We start from the raw sequence: 20,232 nt of genomic DNA on the forward strand, positions 1-20,232 counted from the left end.
AGCCAGTGATACCTAAAACTCTGTGATCACCAATCTCTTTGACAATCTGATGGAAACCTGTGGGTGTTGTCCATCTTGTTCCCCAAATCAGAATAACGAGATATGCAAAATACTGTACCAACTGCAGAAATTAGCCCTGCACTTTGGCTTCTGTTCCCGTTCTAGTACCTAAGAGCCAGGAAGACACTGTGAAATGAATCAGGAGGAGCCTGAGGTGAGGTCCACCACAGGAAGAAGTCACCACCAAAGGCAGCCAGAGACTCACTGAGCTCAAGCAGTGAAACCTACACCACCTTGTCAATGCCTTTGGGTTGCTGTTCAGACAGGTTTGCCACTAGTAACAAATGCTGAGAAGGAAGAGGGTATGTCCAATATACCCTGGACACCACTCCAGAGCAGAACCCTCAGAAACATTTCAAAGGAGAAAAGTAAAGAGGGAAGAGAGAGGACAAATATCTCTCTTTTATGGTGCATCTATTACAGACCACATGAATGACTCTGCTTTCTATTCTAAAAAGACAGGAGCAACTGATAAAGCATTAAGTGTTCCCAGTAAAGACCTACGATCAGATACTGGAAAAATAACTTCCCACAGTATTAAAACCAACAAACAAAATATTCCAAATTAGTCAAGATCCTAATTCAATATCCTTAAACCAAGAATAAAGTCAGCTTTTTATTTAGAAAATGAGACTTGGCATAGATGTGAGGAAAGGCTTCCTGAAGTTCTCTGACACACTGAAATATGTGCATATATGTGTGCTAGGGAGAGAGGGGGGTTGGCAGGGGTTACAACAATGAAATTTGATTATTTGATGGCTGTGAGAAATGAATTATCATATGGCCTTCAGATATAGGCCTATCAAGAGAGATGGGGGGGAAATAAAGATCCTTCTCAGTTTGGAGTGACAGTTAAGAGGTCAAATATCTTTCTTCTTTTTTTAAGTTTATTTATTTTGAGTGAGGGGGGAGAAAGACAGAATCCCAAGCAGGCTCTGCATCGGCAGTGTGGAGCCCGACACGGGGCTGGATCCCATAAACTGTGAGATCATGAGCAGAGCCAAAACCGAGAGTCGAATGCTCAAACAACTGGGCCACCCCTGAGGACAAATATTTTCATATATTATTACAATGTAGTCAAATTTTTTAACAGTAAAAACTGCCTAAATTGGAACAGGCTGCTCTGTGGGATTGTGGGTGCCACATAACCGAAAGTGCATATGGACAGGCTAAATAACCTTTTGTTGAGTACATCAAGGAAAACACTCAGGTAAATACTCAGTCTCTAAACTCCCTTTCTACCTTATATCTAACTGCAAAATATTGTTAAAATAATGAAAATTCAAGGATTAACATTAGCCTTGCTCAATCCATTATTTGTTATCAATACTTACATGTATTAGAACAGGGGTAGCAAACTCCATTATGACCCCATAATATTTTAGGCTTTGTGGGCCTTACTGACAGCAACTGTCCCAACTACTCAACCCTGCCGGATTAGCAGAAAAGTGGCCATAGATCATACATAAATGAATAAGCACAGCTGTGTTCCAATAAAACTTTACTTATGGACATTAAAATCTCTAAGTGTCATGAAATATCATTCTTTTACTTTTCCATCCATTAAAAAATGATAAAAACAACTTACCCTGTAGGCTGTACAAAGACATGTAGCAGTACCAATATGGCCCACAGATCACAATTTGCTGTCCCTGTCTTAGAAACCTCATAACTGGTATTTATAACTGTTGAAATTACCCAATTCTAGCAGCCCCTGTTAACCCCATGCCTCCTCCTCCTTCCTCATGTAAAAAAGAACATGCAAATAAAACTTGTTATTTCAAGGCAAAGAACAGAAAAACAGGGACAAATTGTCCTAAATCAAATAATCTTATCTGGTTATTAAAAGTAAGGCAAACTCTTAACATTGGAGAACTTTTATACTATAAGAAAGCCTGTTTTAATACGGACTAACAAGAGGAAAAGTTAGTCTGAATTAAAGACTTTAAAATGCAATTTTATTGTTCACCAAGGAAGTATTACTGCAAAGCAGAAGGCCTAACAGGACTGTTTTAATGAATAGATGACTCATCTGTAATCAGCGCATTAATTGTTGGGATTCAAATGGGTGCTCTTAAAGTACTGGGAAAAATAGCTTCATTTTTAAAGCAGGTTAAGCATTCCCCCTACAGCCTTTTCTGAAGTATCAATTTGCTTTGCAAACTATTTCTTTCCAAAGATCTACAAGTAAACTTCCACAAAACCCTGACAGATTTATCACAAATTCTACGCTACGAAATTTCAAAATTTTTTAAAAGCCACATGAATTTGGGTAAGAAACATTACATTGTCATTACTTTCACAGTATTACAAAATCAGTGCTGTCCGCCTCCCAGTCCCTAGGGTTGTTACCATACCTTTTGCCTTTTTTCAATGCTTTCAAATTACTTTGGAACTTGTCCTCTTCTTGGAGTTTCACTTCTCTTGCCCCAGTCTGGAGATTCAGCCGTACATGGGATCCTACAGGGACAGCCTGACCTAAAAACCAAGAACAAAGAGGGCTCATAAGGTATATGGTCCTTGAAGGGACACTGCAATGGAAAGGCTGGGTAACAAGCCAACAGGATTTATTAATTCATGAAGACCAGACCCTGCTGTGTTCCATTACCTGAATCCATCCATCTAGCACACATATACCACACACATATCAAATTAAGGTAATGAGGCAAATGGGCAAGGGCTTCTATACTTCAAAGCAAAGACCAAAAACCCCAGTTAGAACCTACATCTTTAAGCTAATCTGTTTTCTTTAAACTGAGCTATAATAAGCCTTTTTGTTATGGGCAGGTGAATGGTAAATACCTAGTCACCCTTAAGGATATGGCCACATACTGCATCTTCCAAGACATCCTCCTTACCTCTCCCCTGACAGTCCCAGAAAACTCCAGAGAGCTTGCTGTTCCAGCAAGCTTACACCTCACCATCCTGCTCTCTTTATAATCAGGCTCCTTCTATAAGGCTCTCTCCTTGATGAGCACAGGGACTATATCTCCTATTTTATTTCCCAAGACCCTAGGCCAGGGCTTCATTGGAAGGCAGGAAGACAGAGCAAGTCAAGGAGGTAAGGACTGGAATCAAAAGAAACTAAAAACCTATGCCCACCCATCTCAGGAGAGTTGATCAACTACCTGAAAAAACAATATGAATGGACGGGCTACTCATACACATTGTACAAAATTACTCAAAGATAGGTGAAAAGGAGATAAAGGCACTACAAAAAAGAGAACTACAGGCCAATATCTGATGGACACAAACGCAAACATTTTTTGTTTTGTTTTAAAGGTGGAGTTCAGGAATCTACATTCAAAAAAAATTTTTTTTAGACAGAGTGAGAGTGAGAACACGCTAGCAGGGGAGAGGGGCAAAAGAAGAGAGAGAAAGAATCATAAGCAGGCTCCACACTCAGTGTGGAGTCTGACACAAGGCTCAATCCCACAACCCTGGGATCATGACCAGAGCTGAAATCAAGTTGGACGCTCAACCTACTGAGCCACCCAGGCACCCCCAAAAATTTTTCACAAAATATTAGCAAACCAAATCCAACAATTTTTTTTAATTTTTTTAAAGTTTATTTATTTATTTTGAGAGAGAGAGAGAGAGAGAGAAGATAGAGCTGTCAGCACAGAGCCTGATGCAGGGCTAGAACCCATGAACCATGAGACCATGACCAGAGCCAAAATCAAGAGTCAGACGCTTAAATGACTGAGCCACCGAGGCACCACGAAATCCAACAATACATTAAAAAAATCATTCACCATGATCAAGTGTGATTTATTCCTGGGATACAAGGGTGATTTCATATTTGCAAATCAATCAACATGATATGTCACATCAACAAAAGAAAGCATAAAAACCATATGCTCATTTAAGAGATGCAAAAAAACCTTGACAAAGCAAAACATCCATTCATGATAAAAACACTCAACAAAGTAGGTTTAGGAGAAGATACCTTAGCATTATAAATGCCATCTATGAAAAACCCATAGAGAGCATCATACTCAATGGGAAAAACCTGAGAGCTTTTCTCCTAAGATCAGGAACAAGACAAGAATATCCACTCTTGCCACTTTTATTCAACATTGTACTCGAAGTCCGAGCCACAGCAATTAGATAAGAAAAAGAAAAAAAAGGCATCCAAATCAGTAAGGAAGAAGTAAAATTTCTATTTGCAGATGACATGATACTATATACAGAAAACCCTAAAGACTACACCAAAAAATGACTAGAAATGATAAACGAATTCAGTAAAATCATAGGATACAAAATCAATATATAGAAATCTGATGTATTTCTATACTAATACTATATATTAGTATATATACTATATACTAATAATGAAGTAGCAGAAAGAGAAATTAAGAAAACATTCCCATTCACAATTATACAAAAAATAATAAAAATATCTAGGAATAAATTTAACCAAGGAGGTGAAAGACCTATACTCTAAGAACTGTAATACATAAATGCAAAGATACTCCATGGTCATGGATTGTGAGAACAAATATTATTAAACTGCATACTACTCAAAGCAATTTACACATTTACTACAATCCCTAACAAAACACCAACAGTATTTTTCACAGAACTACAATAAATAATCCTAAAATTTGTATGGAACCACAAAGACTCCAAATAGCCAAGGCAATCCTGAAAAATAAGAACAAAACTGGATGTATCATAATACCAGATTTCAAGATCTACTACAAAACTGTAGTAATCGAAACAGTACAGTACCAGCACAAAATAAGACACATAGATTAATGGAATAGAATAGTGAGTTCAGAGATAAACCTACAATTACATGTTCAATTAATCTACAACAAAGGAGGAAAAAAAATGCAATGGCAAAAAAAAAAAAAAAAGCCTCTTCAACAAAAGGTGATGTGAATACTGGACAGCTACAAGTAAGAGAATGAAACTGGACACTTTCTTACACCATACACAGAAATAAATTCAAAATGAATTAAGGACCTAAGTGTGAGACCTGAAACCATAAAAATCCTAGAAGAAAGCACAGGCAGCAATTTTCTGACATCAACTATAGCAACATTTTTCTAGATATGTCTCCTGAGGCAAGGGAAACAGAAGTAAATTATTGGGATTACATCAAAATAAAAAGCTTCTGCACAATGAAGGAAACCATCAACAAAACAAAATGACAACCTACTGAATGGGAGAAGGTATCTGCAAGTGATACATCTGATAAGAGGTTAGTATCCAAAATATATGAAGATCTTATACAACCCAACACCAAAAAACCAATCCAATTGAAAAATGGGCAGAAGACATGAACAGACATTTCACGAAAGAAGACATACAGACGGCCAAAAGACTCATGAAAAGATGCTCAACATCACTCATCATCAGGGAGATGCAAATCAAAACCACAATGAGAGATCACCTCACACCTGTCAAAATGGCTAAATCAAAAACACAAGAAACAACTATTGGTAAGGATACGGAGAAAAATGCACCTCATACACTACTAGTGGAAATGCAAAGCGGTAACCCCTGCACCAAGAGAAAACAGTACGGAAGTTTCTCAAAAATTAACAATAGAATTACCATATAATACAAAAATTCCACTATTGGGTATTTCCACAAAGAATACAAAAACCCTAATTTGAAAAGACATATGCATCCCTATGTTTACTGCAGCATTATTTACAATAGCCAAAATATGAAAATAATCTGAGTGTCTACCAACAGATGAATGGATAAAAAAGATGCGGTATAGAGGCACTTGGGTGGCTCAGTAAGTTAAGCGTCTGACTTCAGTTCAGATCATGATGTCACAGTTTGTGAGTTCGAACCCTGCATCAGGCTCCCTGCTAACCGCGAGGAGACTGCTTGGGATTCCCTCTTTCCCTCTCTCTCTGCCCCTCCCCCACTCATTCTCCCTCTCTCCTTCTCTCCCACCCCTCAAAGATAAACATGAAAAAAAAAAAAACTTTAAAAAATGTGGTGTATATATACAATAGAATATTACTAAGATACAGAAAAGAATGAAATCTTTCGATTTGCAACAACATGGATGGATCTAGAGGGTATAACACTAGGTGAAATAAAGCAGTCAGAGAAAGACAAATACCATAGGCTTTTACTCATATGTGCAACTTAAGAAAAAAAACAAGAAGACCAAAAAACAGACTCTGACAACAAACTCAGGGTTACCAGAGGGGGTTGGGTGGGATGATGGGCAAAATATGTGAAAGGGATTAAGAGTACACTTATCATGATGAGCACTGAGTAAATATATAGAATTGCTGAATCACTATATTGTATACCTCAGAGTAATATAACACTGTATATTATTTATGCTGGAAATACTGGAATTTCCAGCTGGAAATTTTTTAATTTTTATGCTGGAATTTTATGCTGGAATTTTAAATTTTTATGCTGGAATTTTTTAAAAGGTTGGTTAAAAATGAAGTGTGCAAGATCACATACTACATGTGGAATGTTACATTTATCCATTCATTCATACAACTGACATTTACCAAGCAGCTACTATCTCCCAGGCCACTATGGTAGATTCTAAAATTACAAAAAGGAATATTAATGGCCACAGGGATAGAAAATTTTAGGGAAAGCATTCTTCAAGATACTGGAAACCTAGAAGAAATGGTGCTCTGACACCTCAACTTCGACTCTCCTTTCTCCTGGCAGATGATGGCATGGCCTTGCTGATGCTGAATTTGATTCAACGATCCAAAAAGGATGACAATCTAAAAAAATTCCTTTAAGGGAAGCATATAGCACAAGTTCTTTCAGAATGATCAGGTAAACCTGAAGTATAAAAGGCTAATGATATAGCAAGAATTCAAGTTTTCTCCATTCTGGCAGAACCACAGTGAACTCCACCAACCACTGTGCTTCCATCAGATAACGAAGGAGCCAGGGAAACACCATGCCAAGACATTCTGTTCTATTCCTGCTGCCCCACTTCAATAGGAGTTTCTGTATATTTGTTTAAAAAAATTAATGGGAACTTAAGTACATGAGTGTATGCGCATAATGATTTCTTGCTAACCTTAAAACCATCCAAAATGCTTCAAGGTTAAAACAAATATATCCAAAGTAGAGTGGGGAAAACTTTCTCTGGGGAGGCTTCTTGAATAAGGTTAAACCGGGGGTTAAACGAGGCAAAAAGTGAGACCCAGACTGGGAAAACAGGGAATCCAAAATAGATGGAGCTGTGTGTGCAAAGACTCAGACACACAAACTGACAGGCTACATTCAGGAGGCCAGGAACAAAAGAAGCAGGGAGGATTGAAAAGGCTGTGAAGGCAGCCAAAGAGAAGATGAGGCCAGTTAGTGGCAAGAACAACAAGGAACTAGCAACTTCTATCCTATTCCTACGATCATGGGGTATGAAATAACTTTGTAGCATTAATCTCTGAATGTTTGGAGGGGAGAGGGTGTCTCACCTGGAGAAATTCCAAAATGATGAAACAACAGAAAATCTTCCTGGGCAGAAGGTTAAAGCAGATCATCCTTGATAATCCCTTTACATCACCATTCCCCATACCCATTGTGTCTCCAAAACCTAGTGATTTTTCCTGCTGACTGTTTCTTTTTTTGAGAGAGAGAGAAAGAGGGGGAGAGAGGATCCCAAGTGGGCTATGAGCTGACAGCACAGAGCCCAATATGAGGCTCGAACTCATGGACCATGAGATCACAACCTAAGCCAAAGTCAGATGCTCAACCAACTGAGCCACCCAGGCATCCCTCCTGCTGTCTCTTCATGCTGTCCTCCTCACCACTGCTCTTGTCCAAACCATCACCATCTCTCTTCAGGACATTGCCATAGTGTTCCAGCTGCCCTTCCCTATCTACTCTTAGCTCCCAGTCCAACTGTTCTTTACAAAGAATGGTATTTTTTCCCCCAAATACAAATCTATGTCACTCCCCTGCTTCAAACCTTTTAATGGCCTACTACTCTCCAAAGAAAGATGAAAGTCTTCACACTGCTCAATGAGGCCGTCTGGTATCTAGCTCCTGCCTGCCTCTTCTGTCTCATCCACTCCTCCTTCTTGAGGCCACGCTGACCCTTTTCCATTCCATGAAAAAAACCATGTTCATTCCTACCATGAGGACATTCCACTTGCTGTTTGCTTTGCTCTTTCCAACCCCAGCCTCCATCTCCTGATCTTTCCAATCTCAGCTAACAGTCACTTCCTCTGAGAGGCATCCTCTATTTCCCCAAACCAGATCTGGCTGCTCCCTAAATTCTTTCACAGTACCATGAAACTTTTCTTTATAGCAATTACCACAACTAGTGATTATAGTTTAGTTTAGTTTTTTTATTCATCTGGTAAATATAAACAGTCCCCATTTTATCCCCAGGGCCTATCATATGGCCTAGTATTAAATCCTCAATAATTAAAATTAGAAATTAAAAAGACAAAATCCTAGCTGATCTAGACGTGAATGGAAAGGCCAACAAAGATTTTCAGTAGGGCAAGTAGATTCCTAATAATTAGTCATGTTAATCTTTTTTTTTAGTAGTAGTAGTAATGCTAGTAATAATAATAAAAATAGTAACAGTAGCATTTTCAATTTTCAGACTTTTGATCAAAATTAGAAATGAACAAGAAAAAAAGAACATGACTAAATGTTTCAAAACATAACAGGTTATATATACTATGTTAAGGTGGCCAAAGAATAGACTAGAATCTTGTGTGAACCAATTTATTTTATTTGGGGAAAATTCCAAAATTACTCCCTTCACATAAGCCACCACAGGGGGCAAGAACAACCACAATAGCATTAACTTAAAATACAGGTTATGCTCATTTAAGATACACAAAACCAGCAATGGCAGCAACAGTGGCAGAGGCAGCAGAAAATCAGAGTATTTTAAATGTTTCCACCCCCCTGGGAAAAAGGCCAAGTTAGAGTGCAATCTGACCTGCATCATTTTAGGGCCTCTACAAAGGGACCAGGACACTCAGAAAGAGTAGAGGCAAAAAGTTACAAGATACACCCAGGTAAAGAGTCAGGGATTGAAATGTGGAGAGCAAGGGGACTGGCCAAAAATACCATATGGATCCTGAAAGGCCAACAAGCCTGCCAAGCCTACAGTGTCTATTTCCCTACCACTGGCTCTCTGGGGACAAACCGCAGCCTGAAGAAACTATATCAAGAAGAAACTCTGTCCAAATTAAGTAACGCCATATCACACTTGAATTTTGACTCTCACTGGGAATCTGTCACTGACTTTAATCACAAACCAAGACCCAGATAACAACTCCTGCTTTTCCAAGGGTGGAAAATCTATAGTAGATTGCATTATTGTTACCAATTTTCTTCCTTCCTGCCTGTATCCACACCCTGTATCATGTGACCTTGCAGTCCCTCCTACTAGTGGTTGAGTTTCCCACCCCGTGACTTTGAACGCGGTTTATGACGTGCTTTGGCCAAGGGGATGTTAGCAAATGTGCCACAGAGATTTGAAATGTGCTTATATGTTTTTCCTGTCTCTTGGAATTCTACCATCATCAGGAGAAATGTTCGCTAGCATTCTGAACCGAAAAACATGAGAGACCCATGGAGCAAATCTGGACCCAAATTGTAGACCAAAGCTAAGCCCAGCTCAATGTAGCCACGGTCAACCAGGTCTAGCTGATCTGTAGAAACTTGAGCAAGAATACAAAACTGGATTTCTTTCCTAGTTTTTTACTCTCAACTACATTTAAACTTACACAAAAGCTGCAAAAAGAATCATTTCCATACATTGCTCACACGGCCTTTCTCAATATTAATATGTTACACAGTCAGAGACAATTATCAGAACTGGGAAATTAGTAACATTAACCAAACTGTAAAGATCCTTCTTCAAGCCTTACCAGTGTTTCCACTATGTCCTTTTTTGTTCCAGGATCCTATATGGCCTTTGGTTGTTATTTCTCCCTAGTTTCCTATCGTCTGCAACAATTGTTCAACCTTTCCGTGTCTTTCATGCTCCTGACACCATCAAGGAATACTGATCAGTTTTTCAGGACTGTCTGGTGTCTTCTCATGATTAAACTGAGGTCATGCATCCTTGACAGAATCACCAAAGAAATGATGCAATGTTCTTCCTAGCACATCATATCACAAAGTGTATGGTGTTAATATGTCTTATGACTGTTAATGTTGGCCTTGATCAACTAATAAAAGTAGTATCTACTGAGCTTTTCCACTATAGTAAACAAAAATCATAGCAAACTACCAAACTGAGAAAAATAGCTTGGCAGTTTTTCAACAACTTAAACAAAGAGTTACTATATGAACCCAGCAACTCCACATCTAGGTATATACGCAAGAAAACTTAAAAGCATATGTTCACCAAAAACTTGTACATGAATGCTCATTGCAGCATTATTTATAATAGCTACAATGTGGAAACAACACAAATGTTCACCAACTGATGAATGAATAAAGAAAATGTGGTATATACAAATAGTGGAATACTCAAGAAATGAAATACTGACATATACAACGTGGATTAACCTAGAACACATTATGCTAAGTTAAAGAAGACAGATATAAAGTGTCACATATCATACAGTTCTTTTTAAATGAAATTCCAGAATAGGCCAATCAAAAAACACAGATTATTGGTTGTCAGGAGCCAGGGGGAGGAAGGAAAGGGAAATGACTGCTAATGGAAACGGGGTTTCTTTCTGGGTGATGAAAATGTTCTGGAATTAGACAGTGGTGATGGTTGCACAGTACTGTGTATATACTAAAACCCATTGAATTGCTTTAAAAAAATTATAAGGGAAATACTTTGAGATTATACAAATCCCTTTTCTCCTCAAACCACACCATTAGGGGAATCCTTCTGCAACAATTACCACTCTGGTGACAGTCTAATGGCAATTTTCTACTTCCCTCCTTCCTTATACCTTAATTGAAATTTCAAGTACAGTAAGAAGTATGGCATAATGAATACATATATCTACATCACTTAGACTTCACTGTTTCTTTTTGCCAGATTTGCTTAAACTTTTTGTACTATGCAATGTTGCAAACAGAAACATCACACACAAAAAAAGAAATATTACAATATGTTCAGTATGCATCTCTAAAAAAATATAAAGAAAATTTGCTACAAATAAAATAGCGAGAGGGAGAAGAAACAAAGCAAAGAAAAGAAAAAGAAGGAAAAGAAAAAGAAAAAGAAAGAAAGAAAAAGCAACTTCCTTACAAGGAAAAACTGTCAGTCCTCCATCTATTTAAGTATTTACTTAGACCAGTATGGTCTTGTGGATATTTTATTCTGTGAGTTGTAATTCAATTCTATATTATTTATTTTGTTGCCCAGTTATTTCAGCTTGGCCAATTAGCAATTCTTTCAGGTTGGCTCTTGTATTCCTTAAACAAGTTCCTTTCCCCCATCATTTTCTCTTTCAACTATTTCCTTACTTTCTGGTTTCAGAAGATGTCCCGAGTTCATCTTGTCTTTTCCTTCCCCTCCCCTAGAATCAACTACTTCTCAAGGAACCCTTGTTTCTTTTACTGAAGAGTAGTATTTAGAAACCAAGATCTGGGTCATACGTATGCTCATTACAACTAAGGTTATCATAGCTTTTAGACCCTGTCAATGGAAAGAACTAAGAAATTTGTGTATGTGTATACATTTATATATATGCTCATATACACATCCCTATTTCTTTGTCTATGTGTATATTTATTAAAAACTTCAAGTTTATAATGACATCTCACATTTCAATCTAACACCACAGAGTTCATTTGTCTTCTCCCTTTCCTTACTTGTAACTTCTTTCTCCAACAGAGAGAAACTTGGCTCTTACTATCTGCAATGTATTTACTGTTCAATTCTAACATAAATATACTTTCAAAATTGCTAGCCCATGCCCCTATGAGAAACACATTTACCCAACTAGATTACAGTATTTATGTGAGTTCTTTTATCTATGACTTTACAGTATCTACTCAAGAGATCTTTTCACGAAGTCACTTAGGTTATTTCCTTTCTTCCTCACCCACTGTAATTTGATTATGTTATTAACGTGTAATACTTGGTTCACTTGTTTGTGTCTGTATTCTGTTTTGTGGTTCCCACTCATTCACACACTGGTTGGTTTAATTGTTTATTTGGGGCATCCAAAGGATATGTGAACTATTTCTAGAGTTCTAAGACAGACCTATACAAAAAGAAATTATTGTTGTTTTAAGCCAAGTTTTGCGGTGGTTTGTTTACTGTGACAATTCATTCCAATGGTCCTGAAACAAGGAATTTAAAAGCGTCCAATACAATGAACAGTTCTTTTTTTTTCCCTGAAATTACACAGTTTTTACCTTTTTAGCGTTTAAATGCCCCTTTATAAAATGAGCAAATGATTATGATGGATGATAGTCGGTTGTTTCATGTTAAGCCTCTTAGCAAAGTAAAGAAGCTGGCCTTCATGTCTAAAATTTGTTTTTTAAAAAAATTTTTAATGCTTATTTATTTCGGAGAGAAAGGGAGAGAGTGACACACACACACAGAGCACAGTGCAGGAGGGGCAGACAGGAGACACAGAATCTGAAGCAGGCTCCAGGCTCCGAGCAGTCAGCATAGAGCCCCACACGGGGTTTGAATCCACAAACCATGAAATCATGACCCAAGCCGAAGTCAGACACTTAACCAACTGAGCCACCCAGACACCTCCTCAAAAATTTGCTTTTAGGGGCGCCTGGGTGGCGCAGTCGGTTAAGCGTCCGACTTCAGCCAGGTCACGATCTCGCGGTCTGTGAGTTCGAGCCCCGCGTCAGGCTCTGGGCTGATGGCTCGGAGCCTGGAGCCTGTTTCCGATTCTGTGTCTCCCTCTCTCTCTGCCCCTCCCCCGTTCATGCTCTGTCTCTCTCTGTCCCAAAAATAAATAAAAAACGTTGAAAAAAAAAAATTTGCTTTTAAACTTTTTCTTATCCATCAAACACCACAGTCTGAAAACTACCCATGTATTCTACCAACCTTCTCTAGGACATTTGAGAATTATTCCCATTATACACTTTAAATTAGTTTATTTTATGGCATATAATTTGTATCTCAATTAAAATGTTTAAAAAATTCATTTTATTGGATAAAGCACTACCTTCTCCTTTTGAATCCCAGAATAGCAATTAGTCTATTAGGTACAGTCCAAGGTGACACCAAATACTTCTAGGGGCCAAGACAGAGAGAGCTAAGCACAGAGCCTACACAGCCCCAGGATACTTGAGTATGGTATGAAGAAGAAAATGTGGGCACCTAGGTGGCTCAGTCGGTTGAGTGTCCCACACTTAACTTCAGTTCAGGTCATGATCCCAGACTTCTCCCCAACTCACACTCTCTCTCTAAAATAAAACTTAAAAAAGAAGAAGAAGAAAATGGACCAAAGAAAGCCTGAGGCCATAAAGGCCTCTTCCTCCACCTGGGCAAGAGGAACCCTGGTAGAAGCACAGGTAACAAACAGTGGACCAAGGGGTAGGAGCCAACAGAAATGTCCACAGGAGGCAGGCAAGTATGAGAGATGAATGAGAAGGGCCATCTACAAAAGACAGTGGTGAGGGCTGAGAAAAATGCTCCCTCTAAAAGCGTCAAACTTTAAAATATAAAAGCCAAACAAATTTTATCTCTAAGTGGAATTCAGCCCACGGCCAATTTGTGACTACTGGAAAAAATCTTTCACCTGACAAATTTTGCATGGTCAGTGTTTGTCCCAACTCATCCCAGTTCCTAGTGATAAGAAACTTGCTCTACCTGGACTCACAATGATAGGGTCCTCCTTGGCTAGTACCCACAGTGAGGATACCAGGCAGCCTGGTTGCCCTGCTTCAGCAGAGGCAGGGCCAATGCAGATGGATGCCATGGTGCTCTTGTTTCTGCCTTGCCATTAGATGCCTCAGCAGGTACATGGCTTTGGGAAGGGTGAAAAGTATGGGCTGTCCTCTCTAGGCTTGTGCCTGGAAACCTCTCCCTCCACAGACTTCTAGACTCTTTCAAGTCCTACCTGGATGCAATTACAATGCAGGATAATCAAGGGTTATCCTGACACGGCCTGCTCAGATGAGAGCTGGCCATGCAACCATGAGCCCTGGAATTCTGCTACCCACTCAGCTCTGCTTTTGAAGGCTGGGTGAATTTAGCCAAATTCCTTTTTCTTTCTGAATCTTCACGCCCTTCTGTGCCAAATGAAAAGAATCTACTGTGTCTGCTTTCACTAATGTGTTAGATTGTTGTGAAGAACAAATGAGAAAATACTGTGTCAGTGTTCTGAAGAAGTTAAAAGGGCTTCAGGGAACAGCCCCAAAAAGGTAAATGTCAACCAGGATGAAACAAAGACATCTTATTTATCAAGTCCTATGGGTATGTGTCAACAAGAATAAAAATACCAGATTATGCTGAGTTTCTGAGGGGCAAGAACCAATTACTCGTGTCTACAGCTCAGGCTCAACATCAGGCACAGTAGGCTTCCAGAAAGGTCAGTTTGAATGCCAGCCCCCTGCCTTGACCACCCCCAGAATCTAAGAATAGGAGGACTATGGAACAGGAAGCAGTGCCACTCACCTCACTAGGGCCTCCCAGCCCCTAACCAGGGCTGGTCAGAGCTGAGACTTTACAGGCCCAGTTGCCATGACTACGACAGCCCTCTCCTTCTGCTTTTTTATTCAAAACCCCCAAACAAGTCCTGGCAAGATCCCTGCCTCACACAAATGAGCATCTATCCTGTCTCTCAGGCCAAACTTGAACTGAACCACTAACAAAAAAAAAAATGTGCACAAACCTCTCTGGAGTGCTGAACCCTGAACCAATGCTTAATGTTATTTTTTTTTTTAAGGGTAACACAAATAGAAATTTATTTTTTTATGAACAGTGAAACATACAGCAAACCAGTTTGGATTGTAGTTATATCTATGCATTTTTTAAAAGTACATAACAATGAAAAAATGAGAAAAAAATTAAAATATTCTCCAAACTGAATTTTCACTCTTGAGTCACAGAATCCAAGAGAATCCAAGAGTTATCTGGTATGGCTTCCACACAAGAGTGGAAATCCCTCACCTGCATTAAAGCCCCTTAGAACAAGAGACTCCACAGTTTTCCTCAGGGAGCAGCTACCCTGACAGCTCCCACCACCCTCCAGCACTACCCTCCAAAATATCATCTGCTGGGACCTATACACGGTCTCCTTCCCAGTCCAGAAGGAGGACAGACAACCGCTACCTACAGAATTCACAAGAGCAGTGTTCTTCAAGGACTAGCAATGCTACTTAGAAGACTTCCTGTGTTACAGTCAGAGAAGTAGAGGACAAAGGCTCAAAGTAACCATATGGAGGACACAGTCAGTCTCTTTTCATAACTGGCTTTTCAACAAGCATTTACTCAGGGTTAGGCAAGAGCCTGCTCTTTTCTAAGCATCCTTTCTACCACATCTTATTGCACACCCACTGAGGGCCACTTGCTGTGTTGGCCACTTGCTGTGTTGGCCACTGGGAAGAATACCACATGAATAAGACCAACTGCTGCCATTGAGGAGTAGGAAGTAAATGAAGAAACGGGGGTAGTAACATTCCAAGTTCCAAGTCCAGAGAAGACCTTTCAAGCAAGCAAAGAAATGAGCATATTTAGGGTGCTATGAGTAACTCCATTTGAAGCATTTGGAGATCAGCATATAAAACAGGAATACAAGAACCAAGGAGGCTAGTTGAAAAGCAATTGTACTTGTCCCAATCACACATAATAAAGCCTGAACCAGGGGAACGGGTAGCATGAGAAAGTAGTAAGGAGTAATATTTTGACCACACAAACTAGGAATCCTATCATGGCTGTCCATCTTCCCTCCCATAAAAGCAACAGCCCTTTAATCATGCGCAGCAACTTTCCCACCAGCCCAGGATACCTGTCAGAGACCTCAAATTTAAAGCCAGGGATGGAGTAAAGGAGAACAGTGGTGAGGGGCAGAGGAGTTACTTTTACCCACAGATGCACAATGAGTTTTCCATGTCTGTCTCCTGGGCTGCTGATTGCCTCTGTCCTTCTATTTCTACCTTCAATCTTTACCAAATTCCTCTTTAGCTTAGACAAAAACCCAGTAAGTGAGACTAACAGATATAGCACAGCCTTTTAATCAGAGCACTTGGAATATTGTATCCATGCTGGAAATCAGGTTTTCAATAACGCTGTTGACTGTTACAGTCTACTAATTCCTGTCATTTCTGTCTTTTTAAAGATATACTCCCACCCAACCCCTACTTTCTCAACTGTACAAAATCTTGAATATATTCAGACTTCAGTCTATTCCCATTGAGCACACATGTGTTGGAGGTGAAGAAAGCTCAAGAAAATTCAAAGAGAAAGGGAATCACCAAGAGGCCAAAGGCCTGGCAGTCAGAAATAAATCACAGTATATCCCAACATTTTTTCCAGTCCTCTAAACCCACCTAATAATTATTAAGTCAAATAAAACTGCATCTGTAAAAGTCTCAGTGTAACTGATATTAACCACAAAAGACTGGCAATGAGCTTCACTCAATAATGAGGTGGGGGGAAAATGCCAAGATGGAAATGAAGGAGTTAAACGTACCCATTTCCCAGAGGCAAGGGGCCTTGGCTCTACTACTGCTCATTTTCTGGAGGGGACTCTTGGGGATTCCAGAGTACATTTCCAACCCAGGCACAATTTCATTAGCAGCTCATTAGCAGGAGTGGCAACCATTTCTGACTCAACTTTTTCATAATATTTATTGGTTAATTGACACTTTGAACACAGGTTGACTGAGAACCAAATGAAAGTGCTAAAACCACTCATTAGTCAAATTTAAAACACAAAGATTATATTCTAAACATACCCTTTGTTCTCATTTATTTTCCTCAAACAGAAGTCATAATTTAATAAGGGGGTTAAAAAAGCCTAGTGTGAAGATATTGTACTTTAATATTTAATCCTCTTTCCCACCCCATTAATGCCCAGGGTTCCTGACATCATAATTGGCTCTATTTGTTCTTTTTTACAGCACCTGTTACCTCTAGGGCCAAATGTGGCTCTATGAATTATTTCAAAACAAGTATTGGTGACTCCTGACCTCTACAATTTCCCCAAGGCCTGCTGAAAAAGCCCCTCACCTTGGATGCTCCCTCCAGTGGAAAGAGAAGAAATCCAAGGGTATGAATGGAACAAAATTCCTAGGGCAGAATTTCTCTCTAGATCAGTTCTAAAGGATGGAATTCTTAAATCTCTCCCTTTTGGTGGGGAGGGGAGAGCAGTGGAGGTGGCATGCAAACCTGAATGGGAAATGAGGCAGATGGAAAAATAGAGTGCAGGGAAGGCGGTCAAGGAAACAACTGGTCCGGGGACCCTCCCCTACCATCGTGGGAGGACCTTTAATCGCAGCCAACATGCACAACAACATGAGGTCACCCGAGACTTATTTCACCTAAGTATAACGGCCATCCCAATTTGTTGCCTCTTAACTTAGTATTTGGCATCATCAGTATTAAAAGACCTACTAAGTAGTGCTGTGCTTTGCTTTCTTCACTTCTACTGCTAGGTTCACCAGAAGGAGCTACAAGCCCCTAACATCTAGGTGACCTGGGCAGCTGTCCAGTGCGGTGGTAGAAGGGAGCGGGTGAGCAAGAGGAAGACACAGGTTCCAGTTCCACCACATGATATCTCCTAGAACTTGAGAAAATAACCTCTGTGGCCCATGTACAGAATGGGGCTCAGAGTAGTCACTCCAGAGAGTTCACTGTGAGGAGTAAGAAAGAATATATGTGGGATGCTTAGGGCTGATTCCACACAGCCCTCAATAATGGTGTTTGCCATTACTGGCGGAGCCCTCAATAATGGTGTTTGCCTCAATAATGGTGTTTGCCAGGCACCTAGGGGTGCTGGGGGGGGGGGGGCTCAGTTGATTAAGGGTCCAACTCTTTATTTCAGCTCAGGTCATGATCTCACGGTGTGAGTTTAAGCCTCACATCGGGCTTTGCGCTGACAGCACATATGGAGCCTGCTTGAGATGCTCATTCTCTCTCTACAAGAGCTACTTGCACATGCTCTTTCTCTCTCTCAAATAAATAAACTTAAAAAAAAATAATGGTGTTTGCCTGGCTCTTCCCGCTCTGTGCACGGTTTTTCCAGCTATGAGACAGGGACTAGTGCCATGATAGATGGTCACACTGAGTGTTGACAAACTCTTAGAATATATGATTGAGTTCTGTAGAGATGTGTCCATGATTTTTGTAGAATTTTCAAGTCAGATTGCCTCATTAAGGCTACAAAAAGTTAAGTAACAATAAAGGCTTGAGGACATCCAAATTGAGAGGGTAGCAAATGAGCCACTTAAAACAGACCTGTACCACACCAAAAACACCCATATTATAGCTTTCCTTGACTGGGGCCACCAGCAGGCTAACCAAATCCATTTAAGACGGGGAGGTCTCTATCCCACTCCCCAAGACATCAGAACAGAAAGCAAAGAAGCTACATCCAGCAGCATAACCTTAGCAAACATGGGGAGGAATGAAATGAGAACAGCTGCCAACCAGCAACAAGGGAGAAGGGTTTCCGGTTTCCTGATAAACTTAACTCAATCACAGGCTTCAGTCTGTTTTGCAACAATGTACCATAAAAGCTTATAAAAGCAGCTGCCCTGACTCTAGTTCCTCAAGGGACTATGCTGGCAGGTGCCCACCCAAGCATGGGCGAAGATGCCTGGATGTTTTGGGCCACTGGGCACAAGGCTGGCGCTCCAGCAAATCTGTGTATACTTCAGACAAGCAGCCTGTTCCACACCACCACTCCATCCTCACAGCTGATGCTGGCTCTGGCTGGGCCTCCTCACAATGCTCCCAGTCCTGAGCACCTAATGTGAATGTTGCAACCGTCATTTGATTACATATATTCTACCCACTGTACACGAAAAACTGTGCTTAGAAGTTCTGGCCTAGGTTGAGGCACCTGGGTTGCTCAGTTAAGCCTCTGACTTCGGCTCAGATCATGATCTCATGGTTCATGGGTTCAAGCCTCGCATTGGGCTCTGTGCTGACAGCTTGGAACGGAGCCTGGAGCCTGCTTCGAATTCTGTGTCTCCCTCTCTCTTTCTGCCCCTCCCCTGCTAGTATTCTCTCTCTCTCTCTCTCTCTCTCTCTCTCTCTCTCTCTCTCTCTCTCTCTTTCTCTCTCTCTCTCTCTGTCTCTCTCCAAAATAAACAAACATTAAAGAAAAAAAAATTTTAAGAAGTTCTGGCCTAGGTACTCCCCTCCCACCCTTAAGTGGATTCATTCCCTACTGACTACTTTTGGTGTGAATCCCTTTTGACAGAAATCACCTCCCAAAAAGCCATCTCCAAGACACCCTCTAACACCCTCTTTCTACCTCCCATTTCAAATTTTTAAAGGAAACGGCAAATTCTTCAAAACTCCAGGGATGCCAGTAACCTGAGCTAGAAGCAACCCTAGGAGATCATGAGAGCTAATCTCCACTGAAAAGATAGATGGTCTTGTGCTGTGCCTCCTGCTATTGCACATAGGCAAAGAATCACCCAAGGACAACTCTCCTGGCATTTTCCTTCTTAAAAATCTTTAGTGGTTCTTTGCTGTGCTCCAAAGTACCAATACCCCTGCTGGGGTCCAAGCCCCACCTAATCCAGTAAGGCCCCTGCTGATCTCTGCCCCATCTTCCCTCATCCACAGGTACCTCACACTCTAGCCAAACACATTCTATGCTTTCCTTTGTCCTTGATATTACCTCCTTCATTGCTTTTAGGCTGTTAAAATCAAATCCTTTTTTTTTTTTTTTAATATTTATTTATATTTGAGAGATAGAGACAGAGTGTGAACAGGGGAGGGGCAGGGAGAGAGGGAGACAGAATCCGAAGCAGGCTCCAGACTCTGAGCTGTCAGCACAAAGTCCGATGCAGGGCTCGAACCCAAGAACTGCAAGGTCATGACCTGAGCTGAAGCTGGACACTTAACCGACTGAGCAACCCAGGCGCCCCTCAAATCCACTTTTTAATAGCCTAGCTTGACCAACTCCCTGTGGTATTATGCACTGTCCTCCCTTCCTTTCAATCTCCAGACTGTCTTGCTTATTCCTTTCTAATGGCACTACCTCTTTATTTTCTCTTATTCATTTAGGTTCTTGTTACTCATTAAACAGACATTTACTGGCCACTCACAATAGACCAGGTTTTAGGGAA

The 20,232-nt window shown here is 40.3% G+C and overlaps 1 protein-coding gene across 12 annotated transcripts in view; it reads right to left on the minus strand.

Moving 5' to 3' along the window:
• The window catches only part of SIL1 (SIL1 nucleotide exchange factor), a 288,817-nt gene that overhangs the window by 95,815 nt on the left and 172,770 nt on the right, over nucleotides 1–20,232 (minus strand). For all 12 annotated transcript variants that reach the window (XM_042936630.1, XM_042936624.1, XM_042936594.1 and 9 more), the window contains one exon: nucleotides 2,418–2,538. In XM_042936630.1, the coding sequence (XP_042792564.1) occupies nucleotides 2,418–2,538 (121 nt within the window). The remainder of the gene's footprint in view (nucleotides 1–2,417; nucleotides 2,539–20,232) is intronic.

The sequence above is a fragment of the Panthera leo genome, chromosome A1 (assembly GCF_018350215.1).
Source record: "Panthera leo isolate Ple1 chromosome A1, P.leo_Ple1_pat1.1, whole genome shotgun sequence".
Taxonomy (NCBI): domain Eukaryota; kingdom Metazoa; phylum Chordata; class Mammalia; order Carnivora; family Felidae; genus Panthera; species Panthera leo.